Here is a 17580-nt window from a genome sequence, read left to right on the forward strand (position 1 = left end):
AGATTTTATGTTCCAGTCCCTCGAGGAATTTGCAGCTGCAGCCACTTTATACGGTGAATGATAATTCACAGGTCATTAATTTTATTGAACAGTTTTTCTGCAACTTTTACCAATGATGTAAAGTTACCCATTCTTATCTCCACGTTCAGAAAAAAAGTCTGTATCTGTTTAGTCCACACACTATCAAACTTTCTATGAAATTATTCTCCAGCAAAATAGTTCTGTAACCAAGGTTATAAGTGGTGAGTAGCTACATTCCTCAACCTGTATCTGGAAGAACACAGTATGTTCAAATCTCATGAGAGAGCTGGGAATGTAAATGCAGTCAATCTAAATAAATCGGAAATAAGGAAAAATGGCAATCATCATTATTCTGCTATGAAGTCCAACTAGTAGGTTAGTTGGTCATTGTAAATTGTCCTGTGATTAGGCTAGGGTTAAAATTGTGGATTGCTGGGTGGTGTGGCTTGTGGGGCCGGAAGGGTCTGTTCCACACTGTACCTCAAAACAAATAAACCTAGCAGATTGGTGTGAAATCACATCACTCAAGTCCTTCAGGGAAAGAAGTCGGCTATACCCATTTGTTAGGCCTATATGTGACATCAGATTTGCCCTCTGAAATATCAACTTGTTGTATCAACTGTTAAGACTGTTTGAGACAATTGTTAAGGACAAGGCAAGAAATATTGCACAACATCATTATTGATCCTGATGGACACTAAAGTTGTAGTGACAATAGGACACAAGCACAAGAAATTGTGCAATTGCAGGAAATCCAGAATAACCACATACACAAAATGCTGGAGGAATGATGTTTTGGACCAAGACCCTTCACCAGGATAATGGAATGGGTAGTAATGCTCACATCTTGTCAATAAATTAATAAAAAACATAATTTTAAGTCTGTGCAGAAGGAAATCTAGATCACCATTTCTTTTTCTCTCATTTCAGTCCCTCTTGAAATGTCTGTGTTCCTGAGGGAGCACCTCAACTACTGGTACAGTCTCAAAGCCTACTACTTAGCCAAGACAATGGCGGATGTTCCTTTCCAAGTATGTACCTCTTCAATATCTATCATTTTCTGCCATTGATTACATATTACATTGAAACTGTACATCAGCAGTGAAGAAGGTGGAAACGAAGGAAAGCTCTTCAGCCCTTTGAGCTGGTTCTAACATTCAATGTTATTATAGCTGATCGAAATCATAAATGCATCCACATAATTGGCTCTGTTTCCTTCTTTCAGTCTCTGAGATAACAGTGCTAAATGAGCAAGTATCTATTGTTCTACTGATCTACTTTGTGTTGTGGGAACTGATGTTCACCAAATAGCAGTGAAGAAAACTGCACAATCAAAACCTAACCCAACACACGTTCCTAACTGAAGCCATGATCAGGCAGTTGTGGATAGGGGCACAGGCCAGTGTCGTTGAGCGTTGGGCCACAATCCTACCCCCAGTTTTCCATTTGCATCGTTCTGGTGACAGCAAATTGTTGACTTAAAGGTTGGGGCATCCTATTCTGAAACTTTTGAGTCACAGAGGCATACAACATGGAAACAGGCCCTTTAGGCCATCTGGCCCATGCTGAACAAGACACAAATCTAAGCTAATTGCTTTTGCCCATGTTTGACCCATCTTTCCTATTCACGTACCCATTCAAGTGTTTGTTCAATTATGTTAATGTACCTACTTCAACCACTTCCTCTAGCAGTTCATTCCACATACATACCACCTTCTGTGGGTACTAAAAGGTTGCCCCTCAAGTTCCCATTAAATCTCTCTCATCTTATCCTAAACCTATGCCCTCTAGTTCTTGATTCCCCAACCCTGGGATAAAGACTGTGCGCACTTACCCCTGATAATGCCCCTTATGATTTTATACACTTCTATAATATCATTTCTCAGTCACTTACACTCCAGTGAATCTGCTCAGCATCTCTCATAACTTAACTCCCTCGAATCCTGGCAACATCCCCTTAAACCTCCTCTGTATTCTTTCCAATTTAATGGCATCTTTCCTTTAATGGGGTAACTAAAACAAGCATCCCACCTTCTATACTCAGTACTCTGACTGCTGAAGGTCAGCATGCCAGAAGTCTTCTTCACCAGCGTATCTACCTGTGGTGCCAATTTCAAAGAACCATATACTAGTACTCCCAAGTCCCTATGCTTTATAACACTGCCGTTCACTGTAAAAGTCCTACCCTCATGTTGCTTTCCAAATTGCAACACCTTGCACTTGTCCAAATTAAGCTCAATTTGCCATTCCTTCCACTTTCCCGGAGGATCAAGATCCCTCTAATTCCTGATAGTTATCTTCACTGTCCACGACACCACCTATTCTAGTGGCATCTTCAATCTTACTAACAATTCCTTGTACACTCGTATCCAAGCCTGATATAGATGAAAGATGAAGGCGCACCTCTGATCATGGGCCTCCAGTCTAAGATACAATCTTCAACCATTTCCTTTGCTTCCTACCATCAAGCCAATTTTGTATCCAGTTAGCTAGCTCTTGCTGGATTTCATGCACTCCAACTTTCCAGAGCAATCCTACCATGCAAAATCTTATGCAGAATCTTATTAAAGACCTTAGTGAAGTGCATATAGATTATGTTTACTGCCCTGCCCCATCAATCTTCTTGGTTACTTCTTCAAAAAGTCAATCAAAATCACAAGACATAATCTCCTTTCCACAAAGCCACTTTGGCTTAACACTAATCAATGTCTGTTTTATCAAGATATACAAATGCTTATATATCTTATCCTCAGAAACACCTATGGGAACTTACCTACCACATATGTTGGGCTTTGTGGTCTTTATTTAGTTCCCAGGCTTTTTTATTTGAAACCCTTCTTAAATGAAGGGACAACATTAGTTACCTTCCAGTCATCCAGCACTTCATCCTTAGTGCCGATTAGCATATCTCAGCCAGGGTTCCCACAATGCCTTCTCCAGCTTCCCACGGTGTTCATGGATATACTTAATCAGGCCTTGGAGACTTGCTCAGAACTGAAAGGTTTCTCATGTTTTCTGCACCATCAATGAAGGTGAATGGTTTTTAATGTTCTAAGCAGGAACTGGTGCATGTAGCTTCCTGGGCAATGCTCTAAAGGACATGTTGACCAACCCCAATAAACTGGTCGTCTTCTTGCAGGTGATCTGCCCAATTGTGTACTGCAGCATTGTGTACTGGATGACAGCACAGCCACCTGAGGCTTCACGGTTCCTCTTATTTGCAGCACTTGCCACAGCGACTGCACTGGTGGCCCAGTCACTTGGACTGCTGATCGGCGCTGCATCCACATCTTTGCAGGTAAACCAGGAACACACAACCTCACTCTTTTTGCATTTCTTAATTAACTTTAAAAATTAATATGTATTTCTTATTGTAATTTATAGTATATTTTGTGTATTCCATGTACTGCTTCCACAAAACAACACATTTCATGACATATATCAGTGATAATAAACCTGATTCTGTGTTTCAGTGCAGATGCAGGTTGACCTGTATTGCACTTTACTTTGAAAATGCAACTCTGTATTCTGCATTCTCTTTTCTTTTTACTATCTCAGTTTAATTATGTATGACATTTTTTTATTCAGTGCAATCATGAACAATAGCCAGATCAGAAATGCTAATCAAGTCAACTAGTTCCCAAAGAGAACTCTGATAGGCCAATCAGATGGTTCGCTGCTGCTCAGCGATAGAAGGCACATAAAACAAACTTTTCAGTGTATCTCCGTATACGTGACAATAATCAGAATCAGAATCATGTTTAATATCATTGACATATACTCAGTGGCCACTTCATTAGGCATACCTGCTCGTTAATGCAAATATCTAATCAGCCAATCACGTGGCAGTAATTCGATGCATAAAAGTCTTTAGACATTGTTGAGAAGTTCGGTTGTTGTCCAGATCAAACATCAGAATGGGAAAGAAATGTAATCTAAGTGACTTTGCCTGTGGAATGATCGTTGGTGCCAGACGGGGTGGTTTGAGTATCTCAGAAACTGCCGATCTCCAGGGATTTTAACGCACAGCAGTCTGTAGAGTTTACAGAGAATGGTGGGAAAAACAATGAACATCCAGTGATCGGCAACTCCGTGGGCAAAAACATCTAAATGAGAGAGATCAGAGGAGAATGGCCAGACTGGTTCAAGCTGACAGGAAAGTGACACTAACTCAAATAACCACATGTTACAACAGTGGTGTGCAGAAGAGTATCTCTGAATGCACAACCCGTCGAGCCTTGAAGCGGATGGGGGCAACAGCAACAAAAAACCACACCGGGTTCCACTCCTGTACCTAATCAAGTGGCCATTGACTGTATTCGTACTGCAATTTATTTTATGTATTCTATTGTACTGCTGCTGCAAAACAACAAATTTCACAACATATGTCAGTGATAATAAACCAGACTCTGATTCTGATTATGTTGTGAATATTTTTTTTGTTTTAATAAACCAATTTGTCACAAATTTGTTGTAGTAATAAACAAATACCAGTGCTGCTTCAAGTTACCTAAAGGTTGCTTAATCATTGTGTGACTGGCATACAAGAAGGCTATTCAGGCCACACATATGCTCGTCATAGTTAGGTGCTTCAAAATTAAGGAATAGATTGTAGATGGGGCTTGATTTTCCCTGTTAGGAAGGACTTCGTTCACTCACCGCCAACAATTCCTGAAGGACTGGCCCAAAATGTGTGATAGTTTATATCAGGAATCACTGACTACAAAATCCAGGCCATTGTGACTTGCAGGTGACAGAGCTAAATTCTGTCATGGAGTCATTCATTTTGAAACTAGCTCATGAGATGCTCTTGGTCACATGAGTGCCCATGTTGGTCAGATGCTGCAGGAAACAGAGCCAACATAGTGCAAGGCAAGGATTTCCCCATATAGGGCCGTCAAAATCAGCATCCATCATCAAAGGCCCCCATCTTCCAGGAAATGCCCACTTCTCACTACAACGATCAGTCAGAATGTGCAGGAGCCTTAGGTCCCACATCAGGATTCAGGAACAGTTATTACTCTACAAACATCAAGCTCCTGAACCAGTGTGGATAACCTCACTCATCACTACTCTGAATGGATTCTACAACTTGGACTCACTTTCAAGGACTCTTTGCAACTCATGTTCTCAGTATTAATTTTTATTTCTACAGTTTGTCTTCAAAGTTCAAAGTAAAATGTATTATCAGAGTACATTCATGGTTGCACAGACAACCCTGAGATTCCTTTTCTGCAGGGATACTTAGCAAATCTATAGAACAGTAACTGTAAACTAAACATCAGGAACTGTAGACTGTAAACAAGCTTTGCAAATAAAGATATAAATAAATAGCAAATTGTCTTTCTTTGTGCATTGGTCGTTTGTCAGTCTTTGTTTATGTGTAGGAATTCATAAATTCTATTGTATTTCTTTTTTCCTGTAAATGTCTGCAAGAAAATTAATCGCAAGATAGTATATTGTTGAGCATTCATCAACGGAACTGGGTTAGGAAATTCACTACGCAACTCTTAATTAATTGAAGTTCACAGTCTATTGTCTCTGCACAAATAGCAACGTAACTATGTTGACCCTCCAAGCCAACAACTTAAAACATGAATTCTACTGTTCCCTCTGTACCAATATTCACCCAGACCACTTTTCCAATTTATAACACCAAAATAGAGGATCTCCGTTGGCCAGACAATCAACCCTTCTTCTCCCAGCCCTTGGTATGGGGGTTCTTCCTCGCAATACTGATTCAATGAAGTTATCGCTACCTTGTATCTGAAAACCTCTGCTTTATACTCATTCCTTGCCCATTCAAATATTGCATTTCAGTGTTATTGGCTATGGGTCATATTACTGACCTTTAACACTATCTTATTGTTCCTAGTCCAGGCCAGCATCCATTTATTTCCCTTCTTCCACAAGTGACAACTGGTAGTTTATGGCTCTTTGTTCTCTTTCACTCTGACTAATTTAAAGCAGTCAAACTGTGTCACCCAGACACTGGGAGATAACACGATTACTTCTACAAACCTGCCATTGTACACAATATACTTATCTGAGAATGATCACAGGTTTAGTAGGTCCATAGCAAAAACTCCTTGTGTCCACATTCAATTGTTCTGATTAGATTATCCCAGAGCAAGAATCAGTTCATCAAACAGTCCACAAGATGGAGGTTACAAAGCAGCTTCACAAAATGACAGCTTCCATCTCCTTGAAGCACATGGCAAGAGCAAAGAAATTAGTTTGTCAGCTTCCACTGACCTTGAACCATTTAAGTTTGACATTTTCTTCCGGGTTTTAATTCCACCATGGCCGGCAATATGGTAACATACAGGTATATGTACTTCGATAATACATTTATTTTGAACTTTGAACTTCTTTGAAAGACATCCTACATTTAGCAAAGCTGTCCTGCTATTTCTCTAAAGTCTTGTATATATTTCCCTTCAACTAGCTACCCTTTCAAAAATGTACTAAGAAATCTGTTTCAACTGCGACTTCACCCTGTCAGAGAGATGCCTTGTTATTCTACCTATCTTTCCCCTGCCGTCTCTGTATCTTGATAATAACTTGTTTTCTTTTCTCATTCCTAATAATGAAGAAGGATCTTTAACCTAAAACATTAACTGTTTCTCTTTCCACAGATGCTGCCAGAACCTATTAAATGTGTTTTCAGTATTTTCCGGCCAGTTCTGGGGCTTGTTGGAAAACATGCCTGAAAGCTAACCAAACCCCAATTCCGAAATATTATTATTATTATTATTATTAAAAAAAAGAAAGCTATGTTGTTCTTATCTAATTAGTAGCTGGCATTTATATGTATTGTATGTGATTGATATGAAGATTTTATTTCACCCAGGTTGCCACGTTTGTGGGTCCCGTCACTGCTATTCCCGTGCTCCTGTTTTCTGGATTCTTTGTTAGCTTTGATACCATCCCCACATACCTGCAGTGGAGTTCCTATGTCTCTTATGTCAGGTACATATGCTTCTCTTCTCCTCACTTGCTGGTTTCTTCTTCCTGCTGTAGCTCCAAATCATCCCTGCTCAACTTGCGAGCTTCATTCCAGCTGCCTTGATATTGAGTCATATTCCCCAAAGTGTCCGCGGGTGATTGGTTTGGTTGTGTGTTGACACAGAGGGCATGGGCCTAGCCACAAAAACTGAGCATAAATATCTTGACTGATAATCCAGTGCAGGGGTTCCCAACCTGGGGTCCGTCGTATTGGTCCGTGATATAAAACAGGTTGGGATCCCTAATCCAGTGGAATGCTGAGGGAGTGCTACATTGTCAAATGTGCTGTATTATGGGTGAGGACTGATTGTCCCATCTACACTTATGGGTGGATGCATAAGATCTCATGACAGTATTGAAGAACATCTGGAGTGTTGTCCCCAGCTAATATTTCTTAGTGGGCCAACTTCACAGCAATGAGTTAATTTGGTCAGCTTCACATTGCTCAACATGGAATTTTTCTGAGTTAAATTCTTGACCGAGTTGCCTAATTTCTTACAAAACACGCAGTTAATGACAGGACCCTTAATAACTTTGATCTGTAGAGAGATCTTGGGATCTAAGTCCATAGCTCCTTAAAAGTGACTGCATAAATTGATAGGTTGGTAAATAAAGTGCATGGCATACTTGCTTTTATTGGTCAAGGCATTGAGTTCAAGAATCAGGAAGTTAGGTTACAGCTTTAGCCAAAGAATGGTGAATCTATGGAATTCATTGCCAGAGATGACAGTGGAGGCAAGTCATTGCGTATATTTAAAGCAAAGGTTGTTAGGTTCTTGAATAGTCAGGGCGTCAAAGGTTACGGGGAGAAGGCCGAAGAATGGGAGTGAGAGGGATAATAAATCAGCCGTCATAGAATGGTGGAACAGACTCAATGGACAAATGGCCTAATTCTGCTCCCATGTCTTGTGTCTTATGATCTGTATAAAACCCTGGTTAGGCTTCATCTGGAGTATTGTATTGAATTCTGGTTACCCCATTGTAGGAAAGGTGGGGAGGCTTTGGAGAGTGTGCAGAAGAGGTTTTCTAGGACGCTGCCTGGATTGGAGAGCATAAACTATAAAAGCAGATGAGACAAATTAGGATTGTTTTCTCTTGAGCAGCAGAGACTAAGGGGAGACCCGATAGAAGTGTATAAAATTCTGAGAGACAAAGATAGACCACAGATTTATTTTCCCCAGGATCAAATGTGTAAAACTGGAAGATATGCATTTAAGGGGAGAGTGTCAAAGATCAAAAGAGATGTGTGGGGCAAGATTTTAAACACAGAGAATGGTTGGGGCCTAGAATCCACTGCCTAGGGTGGTGGTGGAGACAGATGTGATAGAGTCATTGAAAAGGTACAAGGATATGCAGAGAATGGAGGGAGGAGGGATATGCACCATGTGCAGTCAGAAGGGATGAGTTTAATGAGGCATCATTAGCTTAATTAGTTTGACACAACATTGTCTGTCTGTTCCTGTTCTATGTTCTTTCCCCATCTACGCTTTAAGTATATCATATGGCTGTGAAATGCTTTGGGACATCCTAACCAGGATGCAAAAGGCATCACAGAAATGTGCCTATATTTTTCAGCATCTGATCTTTTCAGGAAATGTTCATGTCCTTTTCCAACAGTCCTCAAGATTTTAATGCTCAGACTTGGTATTGTACGATATTTTTCCAATTTTTTTTGTGTACGCTCTTACTCTGGCACCTTCTGTCAGGTGTGAGGTAGTGGACCGTGCTCCAAGTCAGATTGAAGGAGTGGTTCATTTCCTTCTCCAGGGACTTGTACCCCAAAGTCTGTGCTGATTTCAGTGTAGCCCTGGGGAATGCTGTGCTTCCATTTTACAGAGGGATCACCAGCACTTTTACTAGTTTCTAAACCCCAAATGCTATGATTAGCTTTATCATTACTCATTAAGACACCACTGAGTCAGATGCAGTCTGTTACACACATAAAGACCAGTTTATTCAGTTATCTTGTACTGATGTGTATACTCAAGTTTCACCTGAAAGGCTGTAATGGCTTAAGAAGGCAGCTCACCAGCATCTTCTCAAGGGCAGTTGGGGATGGGCGATAAATGCTGTTCTTTCTTGAGACACTGTGAACCCAAAAATGAAAATCTTCAAAAAGATTTCACAATTCCCTACCTAATCCTGTTAGTGTATCTTTTGCCTTGATTTGGTTATCACCTTCCCTGTGTGTTAATGGGGATGTAATATATATGCATAAGATTACCATGGCAACCATTTTCTCAATGCCATGTAGGTGGATCTGTCAGGATAATATAGGTGTAAAGCATTCTATGAGGGTAATGGAAAATTCTAGAAATCCTTACTACCTGTTATGCCATGTGCTTAAGTCAGCAATGAAGGTCCTCCATCTCTGGTGGTGTTCAGGGCTTCCTTCATAATGCCAGTAGCTTCCTCTCAGTTTTGACTACTGTCAAGTCCCAGGTGGAGACTCGGGTATACTGTCACACTCAGATGTAGAAGGATTCTTCATTGCTATTTCCATAACAATTTTGTTCTACCATTCAGGGCTGTTAACCCTGAGCTGAACTCCCAAACCTGGAGGGCTGGTGGACCACTCTTAGTCTAGCCTCTACCCCTTGAGCCAAAGCATAAAGCCCTTACTCCAGCCAACATGGCTCTTTGAGTCACTGAGCCACACAAACTTCCAAACCTATGACAAGGTTGTGGTCCTTTTAGAGGAGTTCTTGTTATAAAGTTGGTAAAAAGCCCCTTCAATAGACAAATCAATCTGAAAGAGTAACAATTCAATTTGTTTATTCTCTTGCTTAATGAAACAGATATGGCTTCGAGGGTGTCATCTTGTCAATATATGGGCTGGAGAGAAAAAATCTGACCTGCAATACTGAATTTTGTCCTTATAAGGAACCAAAGAAAATTCTTCAAGAGTTGGATGTGCAAGACTCAAAGCTTTACATGGATTTCATTGTCCTGGGTATTTTTTTTGTTATTTTGCGTTTGATGGCCTACCTTGTCCTGCGTTACAAAGTCAAATCTGAAAGATAGAAAGGAAATTACATACAGGAGGATGTTTTGCGGTATTTAGTCCTGCTGTTTGTGAACTGGATCTATTCTCGTGAGGTTTTGGAGCTGAACCCCGTGTTAAGATTGGGAACAGCTAAGCCACAAAGCCTGAATGGTATTCTCTAAAAAGAATCTTCAAACATCAAGATGGCTTTTGACAGGCCTTTTGGTTTCTCAATTTTTATTTTTTGCCTCCCTAGATTTTTTTCTGATTTTTTTTTAATTCTCACCCCATGTGGAAGATGGTTTGTCAAAGAAAACAACCTGTATAACGAAGCAACTCTACTTTCGTGTTCTACACAATGAGAATTTCAGAATGATGCACCAACAACTGTTGAAGAAGCTCCAGTTGTGAATTGTTAGATCAATGTTACACTGAAGTGTATTTTTTTTAAGATACAAAACAGAACTTTAACTTTAGAACCAGATTATTAACAAGCACAGTTTTTGTAGGGCAATGTACGCTTTAATCTGTCACCTTGTGCATGTTTGCTTATAGCACGTTTTGTCAAATTATACTAACTGTAAGTTTAAATAACCAACTAGGCTTTAATTATAATATTAGGCATTGCGGGAAGTCTCTTACTTTTTAACATTTCAGAAGTATATTTAGAAAGCTAGTCTTAAAAATGTAAAATATTATAAAAAACGGTAGTGTTAGCAGTTTTTACCACATTTTGTATTAGTATTATAGTTTTTATTTTTACTTTAGTACTTAGAAATTTCCTTTCTCAATTATTAAAAAAACACTTAAACTATATGTCTTTCTTCTCCCCCACACCACAGTATTTTAATTGGATTTTTTGAGGAACTGTTTAATTCTCTGAAAGAATCTCCCATTTTGTGTCGAAGTGCTGCAGTGTATCCAGATGTTTGAACAGCTCTCAGTGCTTTTTTTCTGAATTGCTCAATTTCTTTTGAAAATTTAATGCTACTTCAGTCCCAGAGTGAAAGGGACAATAACCACCATTTCAATGTGACAGATGGGTCCAGAAAGTTTACACTTCAAATAAGTTCCAGTAATTATAAAGTGTAATTGCCAATGAAGCATGCAGAAACACTTGGTAATGTCCTTACACTGTTATATAAAAAAAACATTACAAATCTCTTAGTCATGATATTGCAGTATTTTATAGTCTAACTACTCCTGGACTATTGCCACTTAAACTTTGTCTGTGTGGCTGACTATGGTGTGGGAGAGTGTACAGTTTTTATAATTTTAACTTCAATACACTTGAGTTTGACTTTGTAAAAGAGCAGTAACCTAATTGCAGGCTTGCACATTGAATCTCCAATGATCAGCATTTAGATTGTGGTTTAAATTATCATTTTCTTCCACTAATATCTTTCCATCAAGTTTCAAATCTCCATTTTTCATCCAACAATTTGTACTTTAAGTCTAGTTAATTGGGGCAGCACGGTAGCGTACCAGTTAGTGGAATTGCTTTACAGCACCAGTGATCTCCAATTCCTGCCCCTGTAAGGACTTTGTACATTCTCCCTGTGACTGTGTGAGTTTCGTTTGAGTGCTCCAGTTTCCTCATACATTCCAAAGATGAATGGATTAGGATTGACAAATTGTGGGCATCCTATGATAGCGCCAGAAACACGGCGACACTGACCTCGCTGATTTATTTGAGGCAAACAATGCATTTTGCTGTATGTTTCGGTGTATATGTGAAAAGTAAGGCTTATCAATTTAAAAATTCGCATCTCAGTGTTGAGGACAAGGCTGTTTAAAAATATGTGACATTTTGTTGGTGATCCTTTATCCTATTTCCCAGTTTCTATTTTGTCATCGATCATATAAAACCAAAGTAAAGTCAAGTTTATTTGTCTATGTACAGAACAAGTACGTACATGCACCAGTGCAATGAAATACTTGCTGTGTCATCACAGACTCCCTTAAGGGGTTTGCATGTCTGTAAGAGAAAAACAGTTAGCCTTCAGGTAGTGCATTATGCAGTTCTGATCACCAAAAATGAGGAAGAAAGCTATTGGGAAGGGTGTCGAGAAGATTTACCAGAATGGTTCCACAGATATAGAATTTCAACCACAAAACCGTGATGATGTGGCTGGTGCTGTTCTCCTTAGAGCGAAGAAGGGAGTGAGGAGATTTGATAGTGGTGATAGACCCCAAGGGATTGAGAAGCTAACCCCATTAGTGTATGGTTTTGGAAAATGTGATGGTAAGAAGATGGGAGCAAAGTAAGGAATGCCCGCATTCTCCATTGCTCTAGAGGCAGCATGGTAGCGTAATGATCAGCGCAAGTCGTAAAATGAGGGTTCAATTCCTGCTGCTGTCTGTAAGGAGTTTGTACGTTCACCCTGAGACCATATTGGCTTTCCTCTGGTTTCCTTCCACATTCGAAAGACGTACCTGTTAGCATTAGCAAGTTGTCGGCATGCTACGTTGACACCAGAAGCGTGGCCCTACTGCATCTGGAGTGTGTTGGGTGTAGATGCAAAATGACACATTTCTCTCTATGTTTTGATGTTTTGGTGTACGTGTGACAAATAAAGCTAATCTCTAAATCCTTTAAAAGAAAACCATAGACCCAGAAAATGGTTTTGATGCAGATGTCTTTTGAGCTGGTGAAAATTCTGTTAATCTGGGTTTTTAAAAGGGAGTTTGTTAGACATTTCAGGTAGAATAATATACAGGACTACAGGAGCAAAAGGAAGGTGTTAGATGGATTAACCAGCTAGAACAAGAGTTAGCTTGATGTGTTGAATAGTCCACGCTGTGCCATTACAGATGTTCTGTAATTCAGATCATTTATTATGAAAATATTAAGCTCAAAATTGTATATTTAATTCATGCATCTCAGATCTGTTGTCTTCTTTGTAACTCTTGAAAGTTCCCAATAGCTCAGGGAATTATTACACTCCTACAGTGGTCAGCAATCTTGATTGTTATGTGCAGTGCTCTGTACCACCAACCCTTTGGTTGGACTCATTATTGCATCCCACCCTTCTGTCATCTGTGGCTGGTATCTGTGCCTCAGACCTGATTCCTATTTCCCTGAGAATAAATCTTTTCCAATTGAAGTACACAGGCAAGAACACAAACAAAGATTGAATATATGGCACTGCTTAAGTCATATTCAAAGGTTAAAGCCACATTTTAATGAAAATACCTCCTGTACCTAATAAAGTGCCCACTGAGTGTATGTTTGTGGTCTTCTGCTGCTGTTGACCATCCTCTTCAAGATTTGACATGTTCTGTGTTCAGAAATGTGCTTCTGCAAACCACTGTTACAACATGTGGTTATTTGAGTTACTGTCAGCTTGGACCAGTCTGGATGGTCTCTCCTGACTTCTCTCCTTAACAAGGCGTTTTCGCCCACAGAACTGCTATTCACTAGATTTTTTTTTGTTTTTCACACCATTCTCTGCAAACTCTAGAGAGTGTTGTGCATGCAAACCCCAGGAAATCAGCAGTTTCTGGTATACTCAAACCACCCTGTCTGACACCAACAATGATTCCATAGTCAAAGTCACTTAGATCACATTTCTTCTCCATTCTGATGTTTTGTCTAAACAACAACTGAACCTCTTAACTATGTCTGCATGTTTTTATGCATTGAGTTGCTGTGACATAATTGGCTGATTAGATATTTGCATTAATGAGCAGGTGTACCTAATATAGTGGCTACTGAATGTAGATAATATTAGGGTCTTGGTGGGAGGGAAAAGGGTCTATATTTGACCTTTGTTCATTCCTGCAAACTTTGAACCCTCTTGAGCCTCCGTATTAAACAGTTGCTTCATAATTCATAATAGAGCAGCACAGTAGAGTTGTGGTTAGCGTAACCCTATTGCAGCATCAGAAACCTGGCTTCAACCTGGCCACTGTCTGTAAGGAGTTTCTACGTTCTCCCCATGACTATGTGTGTTTCCTCCAGGTGCTCCGGTTTCCTCCCATATTCCAAAGATATAGGCGTTAGTTAACTGGTCACACAGGTGTAATTGGGTGGCACAGGGTCATTAAGCCAGAAGGGCCTGGTACCGTGTTGTATCTCTAAATAACTATAACTGTACTAAATTTTACAGAATGTATGTTTAGAAACATTTGATAATTTATGTGTGCTTTGGGAACCAAGTGGATTTAAAATATTTCTTGTGCAAGCCTTGCAAATGGGGAGCTACCTCTTTGTATTTGCAGAATCAATGCAATTGTAAGATTTATACATGTGTAATACATCTGCGTACGTGTGTAAATAGAGCTAAAAAGTCTGCACGGATGTCAAAGAATTCAACACGTTCACAAAGACCCATTTGCACTGTACAAGTCACTTGGAGATGAATGCGGTGCAATTTTGGCATTAAGCTGTTCAAGCAACTCTTGAAGAAACCTCTTCTGACAGAGCCTAATCATTCAGCAACTACGTGTTCTCCAGAGACACAGAGATAAAGGAGCAAACCTTTGCAAGATGTCAGAGATAAAAACAAAATTGCTTTGCAGCTTTCGTTTAAATTGAAATGAGAAAACAAGATATTGCCAGTGCTCTTTTAATAAAGAATGTAAATTGTAACAGTGTTACAGCCAGGTGAATTGAGGAATTCCTCTGTCAAGCAAGTGACCAAGATTCATTTTGTGTGCAGCAGACTATTTTCCACTTCCCATCTTTTTGGGAAAATTATCCTGCTTTTATGGAGGGATTTGCTGCAGTTTCTGTTCCCTCTACTCTTTAGACAGACTCTGTTTACTGAGTGAATTGACATTGTTTGCTGATCAACAAACTAATCGTTAGAAACTCTGCCTCACCTCCAACTCGTTGGTTATAGCACGGCTTCCAGTGAATGCTGTTTATTAATGGTGCTTTGTTCAAACTAGGAGGTAAGTTTAAATGTTTTATTGAACAATAACAACTTAGCAAATAATAGATGATTGTATGTAGAAATCTGTGCGTAAAGCTGGATTAACAATTTTTGTGGACCTGGCAGCAAAGTCAAGAGTCAAACTCAAGGCATTAACTTTTCTTCCTGGTTCAAGTATCAATCCTGATGATTTAGGATTTATTTTAAATTTTTTTTACATTTTTGTTTTCTGGGAATTCTTGTTCAAGTAGAGGGTACTCTCGCTGCTCTGGACAAGTAATACAGAATGACTGATACCGTTTCTATGAGGGAATTGATGGGGATCGGCCATCTACCAGCACTTACACTCCCTCCTTGTTAAGGGCACCACCTTGTGTTTCCTGCTAGACAGTTTGTGTCAGTGGTGTTAAGACAACAGAGTTATCCTTGATGGGAGTCAGCCTATAGTCTAACAGCCTGCGAATGACCACTGTCTGGACAGACCCAAGAAGCATGAGCACTTGAGATTCAAAATTGTGAAATCAAGATTCAAGATTGTTTAATGTCATTTCCAGTACACAAGTGTGAAGGAGAATGAAATAATTGTTACTCTGGATCCGACGCAGCGCAAAAAAACACAAAGGATGAAGAACACAATAATCATAAAAAAAACAATAAATATAAATACCTAAGATGGCTTTTATATATATGTATCGATTGATTGTACGTCCATAAAGTGATGCTAGGTTGTACGTAAGGTGACTGATGGGAAATAATAAAGTCGTGGTGGAGTTAGTGGGTGGAGATGTTGATCAGCCTTACTGCTTGGGGAAGTAACTGTTTTTGAGTCTGGTGGTCCTGGCGTGGATGCTACATGGCCTCCTCCCTGGTGGGACTGCAGGGCTTTCCCAGAGCCTAAGGCGCTTTATCTCAACATGACAGAAGTGAAGAGAACAGCAATGATGATAACAATCATCACTGACCAGAATTAACCAGAATTTGCATTCATTTAACCATGATCTCTGTACAATGCTTTCACTCTACAATCTTTGCTGATGGCTATTTCATAATGGTATCTAGAGGTAGTGGACAGGGAGAAATATCAGTGGAATCCCACCAGATTAGCATCTTTGAGGTAGAGGAAGAAACAGAACAGACGTTTGTGTAGTTCCTCAGCGTTCTCTTGGTGAACTATGACTGCCACCCACCTAATGTGTCAGTGGCAGTCATTTTGTTTGGCTTGAACCACTCTCTCCCCATGCCTCATGCACTTGCTTCAACACCATGCAGGGCAGTCCTCATCAAGGAAGAACAAGTCAAAGCCAATGAGCAGGACGGATCTCAAATCATCTGCGGTGTTGGGAATCTTGATGTAGAGATGGGTCATGCTCTATACTGGTGTGGGTGTTCAATTCAGGTTCAAAGATTGCCATGTTTGCACCCCCAATCTGTGTCCCCTGATCAGGACGTGGCATCACTGACAATCTGCCCTCAAAGGCTGCTTCAAAACTGGGAACATAAAGCCTGCTGGGTGCTGTAAGTAAACTGTACCTCCTCACCTACTGCATCTGGAATCATTTATTATACATAAACAAATATTTAACATAAATAAATAATGCATTAATATAACATGCGTTCGGAATAAACAGATCTCCAGTGGTTGGAGGCCATCTACATTCACACCAATTGTATTCAGTCCTTAAATAAAAATGCAAAAAAACTTGCAGATGCTGAAAATCTGAAATAAAACCAGTAAATGATGGAAACACTCAGCAGGTCAAGCAGCATCTGTGTTTCAATTGCTGCCATGATGTAATTGAGATGATTAATTTTCAGTTCTGAGTACTTTGCACATCTGTGTTAAAGGAAAGGTTTACTTTTCCAACACTGAAGAAAAGATATTAAAATCAGCACTGTAATTATACAATCCCAAATTAAGTGTGTGATGTTCTGTTCGCACTGAGTACCAGCTTAGGCCTAAGAAAGCTGCTAGGAGGGAATACTGAAAGGATCAATTAGGTTAAGCACTGTTCTCTTCCACTCCCGCCAAGGTCCAATGTTCTGCAGGTAGGAAGACTCTTAATAAGAGTGGAATCATTTTGAGAAAGTAGAATATGGGTGCTGATTTCAGCAACATTTTAAAAGGATTGGCAGAAAGGGGAAAAAAATTAAATTGACCAGTGGCCCTGCCCCTAATCGATGTTGAATTGCTAATGTTAGAAAACTCCTACTTCATCTCTACAAAAGAGATTGGCCTTGAAAGCAGGACATCCTACAGGTACATAATCCACTGAAGGCTAATGAGTGCTTAGAGCAGCTCAGATTGGGGTTAGTGGGACCCGTGCAATTTTATATCAGAGGAGGCAATGCTTTTAAAGGAGAATTGAAGAGAGGGAAGCAAAGGATTTGATGCAATGCTTTTGAAATACTTTAAAGAATGTTTTATTTTAGTGAATGAACCAAATATGTTCTCCTTCCATGGCTTATTCTGTTTATATTGCATGTGCTAAAGACTTGATTGTCAGGCTGATTTTTTAACAGAACTAAAGTCAACACACGGGTCACATATTAATAATGTTTATGCAAATCAAAGATGTAATGTCCAAAGTTGCTCATGAATATTTATACCAGTGACTGTTGTTGGACTGTATGTTACTTTCAGTAAAAAGTTTCTGTTAACATATTACTAATAAAACAACTATTTAT

The 17580-nt window shown here is 39.6% G+C and overlaps 1 protein-coding gene across 2 annotated transcripts in view; it reads left to right on the forward strand.

Moving 5' to 3' along the window:
• abcg4a (ATP-binding cassette, sub-family G (WHITE), member 4a) overlaps nt 1–17580 on the forward strand; it is a 120291-nt gene extending 102711 nt beyond the window's left edge. Inside the window, exons 11-15 of one of the 2 annotated variants that reach the window (XR_010016639.1) lie at nt 952–1052; nt 3161–3319; nt 6875–6993; nt 9828–14914; nt 15144–17580. Coding sequence is in view for 1 of the 2 variants with exons in the window: in XM_063038338.1 (XP_062894408.1) it covers nt 952–1052; nt 3161–3319; nt 6875–6993; nt 9828–10053 (605 nt within the window). In the remaining variant the exon portion in view is untranslated. Of the gene's footprint in view, nt 1–951; nt 1053–3160; nt 3320–6874; nt 6994–9827 lie in introns of both variants that reach the window. The other variant, XM_063038338.1, reaches the window with a different exon arrangement.

This window comes from Mobula hypostoma, chromosome X2 (genome assembly GCF_963921235.1).
Source record: "Mobula hypostoma chromosome X2, sMobHyp1.1, whole genome shotgun sequence".
Classification (NCBI taxonomy): Eukaryota; Metazoa; Chordata; class Chondrichthyes; order Myliobatiformes; family Myliobatidae; genus Mobula; species Mobula hypostoma.